This window comes from Wyeomyia smithii, chromosome 1 (assembly GCF_029784165.1).
Source record: "Wyeomyia smithii strain HCP4-BCI-WySm-NY-G18 chromosome 1, ASM2978416v1, whole genome shotgun sequence".
NCBI classification, from domain to species: Eukaryota; Metazoa; Arthropoda; class Insecta; order Diptera; family Culicidae; genus Wyeomyia; species Wyeomyia smithii.
Genome location: NC_073694.1, coordinates 125,467,988 through 125,475,001, shown reverse-complemented (window position 1 = coordinate 125,475,001; position 7,014 = coordinate 125,467,988). Strand labels below are relative to the sequence as shown.

Sequence of the window (7,014 nt, the reverse complement as noted above, 5' to 3'; positions counted from 1 at the left end):
GCTTTGACAAACAAGTTCTTGAGTCGCATTTTTATCGGTTTTGTCTCAGATTGTCATTTTCGGTTGTCAGTTAGAGCGCAAAATACTAATTTTTCTTTGAAATCACAATAAATAAATCACTTGAACTAAAATGTTTTATTTAAATCGTCATTAGTTTTCAAGAATTTTTTGGCCTAACGAATGATTCGCCTGTTATTTCGGGGTTATTTTGGCGGTTTTCTCCTTTTTGGTAATTTTATTTTCAATCATTTCAATTTCGCGGTGTTTTGCTCAGGCTGAGCATCAGAAGCATTTTTACTGCAAAAATGAATATTTTGCAATTACTAATGAATAATGAAGTATATCTTACAACACATTGTTTAATTTTCTATAATCAATTGCTGGTATCCATTCCCATCATTGGTAAACTCATACCCTCAGTGTAATCTTTAAAGAGCTCTACGCTTTGAAAGCATTCAATACAATTTGTCGTGAAGCCATCATAGTGCCGTCAGTTTGATTATAGTGCGATGAGATCCCGAAATGAAACAAATATCAGCTTTCTTTTCATTCTATGACGATAAGAAATACACATATTCGATCGACCAATATAAAAATAAACACGTTTCATTTCAAATCCACCCATTATTATTGTTTTTATACATTGAATCCAGGATTTCTTCTTTTCATTATTGAAGAAAATGTGTGACGAAATACAGAATCAGAAATATTTATATAATACAATAGGTAAAAACTTGTTTTGTACACTATCATTATTTTGACATCCCTATTTTTCATTTTAAAAGCAAAGTGATTGGAAAAAAATAGTATTCATCTCGAAACTAAAATTAATTACCAATTTGTTGGTAATCAATTTAAAATTGATTTTTGAGCAGAAGCTGCTCTTTTTCCGTTGGTATTTCATAAATTGTCTACGCAGCAAACCACAAATTTCAATAGTTAGTATTGGTTTTTAACTTTTTGTTCCGATGAATACTTCCTATATCATTATTACTAGCCCTCTCATCGTCTGAGCTGTCTGAGTCCCTGGAACTGTCATTCAAGCCCAATCCGAGATCGCTGCCATCACCATAATTTCCTGTAGCACGGGCCTGTTCCAATTGACGAACTGAAAAAGTAAAAGACGCTATAAATGTGCTTTCCGGACCGATTATTTCTCGTATTTTATTAGGAATTGTCTGGAAGGATTTAGCTCACGTTTAGAGAGGTCATATATATATATATATATATATATATATATTTAAATATATATATATATATATATATATATATATATATAAATAAAAATATATATATATTTTTAAATATATATAAATATATACAGTGATCACCCGATTATATCTCACCCTGATGATTTTTGGCGTGATAAAATAGGGAAAGTGATAAAATCGGGAAATTTTTAAAATTTTTTTTTTTTTATTGAAGATGTTAAATCAATAGCTAAATACGTAAAATCAGCGATTTTAATTTCTTTTGGAAAATTTATCTGTACACACATATGAAAAAAGCTGCAGTTGTTTTTTCATAAATCGATATATCCGAATAATGACAAAAGATAGAAAAAAATTTTCAAGGGATGTATTTCACTTTTTGTTTTTGAAATTTTTTTGTCAGTACAGGATCTCAAAATGAATTCTTTATATATTTTTTATAAAAGCTCAGACAGTTTGAGCTTTTATAAAAAATATATAAAAACTTCAATTTGAGATCCTGTACAGAAAAAAAAATTTCAAAAACAAAAAGTGACAATAAAAAATCGATCATCACTATTTTTGTAAAACATTTTTTAGATAGATAATTCAGTTGCCAAAAACTTTTCTGAACAAACCTAAATAAATAAAAAACCTAAAAAAATCGATGTAAAGTTGCAAATAAATTACTATTAAGTTTTTTATTTGTTCAGGTTATTGTTTGAATTGGTAAAATGAATAACTTGCTTTTTTGTAGCGCAGTACCATAAGCAAAATATTAGATGTTCTCACAACACTAAACTTTGCCGAAGTCAGCGTGCTGATATCTCTCACATATTGCAACCAGAAAAATCTTAAAATGTTAATAACGATTTTTAAGGCCTTCTCATAGAAAACTTTATGTTGCTTGCAATATGTAAGAGATAGAAACATGATGTCTTCTGTAAAGTTTCTTGTTTTGAGATCACCTAATACTTTGCCTAAGACACCATGCATCTATCTTTATCTAATGAAAAAGTAAATATTCTATCTCACTTTTAGGAGGATTAATCACCCAGCTTTCTACATCAAAAGATGCGTTTTTAAATATTTTGAAACTTCTCCGAACATATTATACGGTTATAATAAACATTTGTATCACTGTTCAATTATTCGCACGATAACAGCAAAATGTAACATTGTGCATCGGTTGAATTTTTAATGTAAACTGCATCCACAACTGCACAGAATTATGAAAAATATTTTAAATATTGAAGCGTAACAGAAAATCAGTTCCCCCTGACATTTTTTTAATGAAATGTTTTATGATGATAAAATCGGGTGAAAAATGTGATAAAATCGGGGGAAGATAAAATCGGGGGCAGATAAAATCGGGTACAGATATAATCGAGTGATTACTGTATCTATATATCTATACATCTATATATCTATATATCTATATATCTATATATCTATATATCTATATATCTATATATCTATATATCTATATATCTATATATCTATATATCTATATATCTATATATCTATATATCTATATATCTATATATCTATATATCTATATATCTATATATCTATATATCTATATATCTATATATCTATATATCTATATATCTATATATCTATATATCTATATATCTATATATCTATATATCTATATATCTATATATCTATATATCTATATATCTATATATCTATATATCTATATATCTATATATCTATATATCTATATATCTATATATCTATATATCTATATATCTATATATCTATATATCTATATATCTATATATCTATATATCTATATATCTATATATCTATATATCTATATATCTATATATCTATATATCTATATATCTATATATCTATATATCTATATATCTATATATCTATATATCTATATATCTATATATCTATATATCTATATATCTATATATCTATATATCTATATATCTATATATCTATATATCTATATATCTATATATCTATATATCTATATATCTATATATCTATATATCTATATATCTATATATCTATATATCTATATATCTATATATCTATATATCTATATATCTATATATCTATATATCTATAAATCTATATATCTATATATCTATATATCTATACAGGTCGGACTCGATTATATACAGTTTCCGAAAAATTTTCACTGTATATAATCGAATCCTGTATATAATCGAATCAAAAAAAAAATTTTTTTTGTTTATTTTGCATCAATATTTTGTTGTTTTTGAATAAATAAGTAGGATTTTTGTGACTAACCCCCTTAAAGTCGCAAAAAACCTTTCTTACAAAACTATATGTATATATAATCGAATCAGAAAAAATTTTTTTTTTTGTTTATTTTGCATACATCTTTTGTTGTTTTTAGGTAAATAAGTAGAATTTTTTTTGACTAACCCCCTTAAAGTCGAAAAAAACCTTTCTTACAAAAATATATGTATATATAATCGAATCAGAAAATTTTTGTTTATATTGCATACATCTTTTGTTGTTTTTGAATAAATAAGTAGAATTTTTTTGACTAACCCCCTTAAAGTCGCAAAAAACCTTTCTTACAAAACTATATGTATATATAATCGAATCAGAAAAAAATTTTTTTTTGTTTATTTTGCATACATCTTTTGTTGTTTTTAGGTAAATAAGTAGAATTTTTTTTGACTAACCCCCTTAAAGTCGCAAAAAAACCTTTCTTACAAAAATAAATGTATATATAATCGAATCAGAAATTTTTTTTTTGTTTATATTGCACACATCTTTTGTTGTTTTTTTAAAATAAATAGGTAGAATTTTTTTGACTAACCCCCTTAAAGTCGCAAAAAACCTTTCCTACAAAAATATATGTATATATAATCGAATCAGAAAATTTTTGTTTATATTGCATACATCTTTTGTTGTTTTTGAATAAATAAGTAGAATTTTTTTGACTAACCCCCTTAAAGTCGCAAAAAACCTTTCTTACAAAACTATATGTATATATAATCGAATCAGAAAAAATTTTTTTTTTGTTTATTTTGCATACATCTCTTGTTGTTTTTAGGTAAATAAGTAGATTTTTTTTTGACTAACCCCCTTAAAGTCGCAAAAAAACCTTTCTTACAAAAATATATGTATATATAATCGAATCAGAAAAATTTTTTTTTTGTTTATATTGCATACATCTTTTGTTGTTTTTTTAAAATAAATAAGTAGAATTTTTTTGACTAACCCCCTTAAAGTCGCAAAAAACCTTTCCTACAAAAATATATGTATATATAATCGAATCAGAAAATTCTTGTTTATATTGCATACATCTTTTGTTGTTTTTCAATAAATAAGTAGAATTTTTTTGACTAACCCCCTTTAAGTCGCAAAAAAACCTTTCTTACAAAAATAAATGTATATATAATCGAATCAGAAAAAATTTTTTTTTTGTTTATATTGCACACATATTTTGTTGTTTTTTTTAAATAAATAGGTAGAATTTTTTTGACTAACCCCCTTAAAGTCGCAAAAAAACCTTTCCTACAAAAATATATGTATATATAATCGAATCAGAAAATTTTTGTTTATATTGCATACATCTTTTGTTGTTTTTGAATAAATAAGTAGAATTTTTTTGACTAACCCCCTTAAAGTCGCAAAAAACCTTTCTTACAAAACTATATGTATATATAATCGAATCAGAAAAAAAATTTTTTTGTTTATTTTGCATACATCTTTTGTTGTTTTTAGGTAAATAAGTAGATTTTTTTTTGACTAACCCCCTTAAAGTCGCAAAAAAACCTTTCTTACAAAAATATATGTATATATAATCGAATCAGAAAAAAATTTTTTTTGTTTATATTGCATACATCTTTTGTTGTTTTTTTAAAATAAATAAGTAGAATTTTTTTGACTAACCCCCTTAAAGTCGCAAAAAACCTTTCCTACAAAAATATATGTATATATAATCGAATCAGAAAATTCTTGTTTATATTGCATACATCTTTTGTTGTTTTTAAATAAATAAGTAGAATTTTTTTGACTAACCCCCTTAAAGTCGCAAAAAACCTTTCTTACAAAAATTGATGTATGTATAGATTTCGTAGTTACTCTTTATGTTATTGCAGTCAGCCATTGCAAGAACACTACACCGTGCTGCACGGGTGACACTTTTGCATAGAAACACTACACGGCGTTTACGGTCGTTCTTACACATCACGCAGTGCAAGTTGCAATACACGCCGTGTAGTGTTTTAAAAATTTTCTCCGTAGCAGTGCGTGTTTTAAACGAAAGCCACCAATAAAGTTATCATAACAGTATTTTATCGAAACAGTACTTGAAACTATATATTTTCGTCATTTTATTTCAATCCCCTCTTCATCCAATATTATTCATAGACTTGACTTGCGTATTGGGTAGATAGTAGATTAGCTAAAAACATTGCCTTTATTTTATTTAAATTTTTGCTCACCAGTATTGATTTCAACTTCATAAAAATAAGTATTTGAAAATTGTCATTCTCTATCACCTCAACCTTAACATTGAAATAATAATATTAGGGTTCATTCAAATTTAACGTGACATGAATATTGGACTTCCGGAAAACCCTCACCACTTTGTCTAGCATGTTTCCAATACTCAGCACACCAGGCATAAAAAATTTCCTCAGCCTTGCTTGCGTTATGTAACATTTGAACGGACTTTTATGAACCAATGAGGAAGCGCTTATTTATAACGTAACGCAAGAATAATTATTGTTGATCTCCTTTCCCCCTTTGCCGTGCTTTTTGTTTAAATTTTCCGTATGGGTTGCAACACTTTGCCAACCCAACACTCTTTCCCGTTCCCTGAGCGTTACATAATTTGTAAACGTTCCCTCGCGATATTTCTGTTTTAGATCAGCTTTACTTTACTTGAAACATTCTGGCTCAAAAACCAACGTTTTGGGTCAAAAAATGTTGCGTTACGTCATATTAACTGAAGGGAACGTCCATTATTTACGTACCGTAAATAAAAACTATTTTCGACACCCTCTTTCCTCTAGGTAACGCTCTTTGTATAGATCTTCAAAATTTTTAGTATTGATTGCGACGTTTCGTCAGATCTCTACCTCCCCCAAGCGTTACGTATTTTTGGACGATCCCTATACGACATAGCTGCTTTAGGTAAGTTATATTTAAGATTGAAAAAAAAATTATGATTCGATTATATACAATTTTGTATATAATCGAATCATATATAATCGAGTCAATATATAATCGAGTCTGTATATAATCGAGTCCGACCTGTATATCTATATATCTATATATCTATACATCTATATATCTATACATCTATACATCTATATATCTAAACATCTATACATATATATATATATATATATATATATATATATATATATATATATATATATATATATATATATATATATATATATATATATATATATATATATATATATATATATATATATATATATATATATATATATATATATATATATATATATATATATATATATATATATATCTATATATCTATATATCTATATATCTATATATCTATAAATATCTATATATATCTATATATATCTATATATATCTATATATATCTATATATATCTATATATATCTATATATATCTATATATATCTATATATATATCTATATATATCTATATATATATATCTATATATATCTATATATATATATCTATATATATCTATATATATCTATATATCTATATCTATCTATATATATCTATATATATCTATATATATCTATATATATATCTATATATATCTATATATATCTATATATATCTATATTATATATATATAATATATAT

General features: G+C 25.3%; 1 protein-coding gene across 4 annotated transcripts in view; it reads right to left on the bottom strand.

Moving 5' to 3' along the window:
* Nucleotides 1-575: 575 nt before the first annotated feature.
* Nucleotides 576-7,014, bottom strand: part of LOC129718832 (protein max) — a 143,879-nt gene continuing 137,440 nt past the window's right edge. For all 4 annotated transcript variants that reach the window (XM_055669942.1, XM_055669941.1, XM_055669939.1 and 1 more), the window contains one exon: nucleotides 576-1,108. In XM_055669942.1, coding sequence (XP_055525917.1) covers nucleotides 933-1,108 — 176 coding nt within the window. In that variant the 3' untranslated portion in view covers nucleotides 576-932. The remainder of the gene's footprint in view (nucleotides 1,109-7,014) is intronic.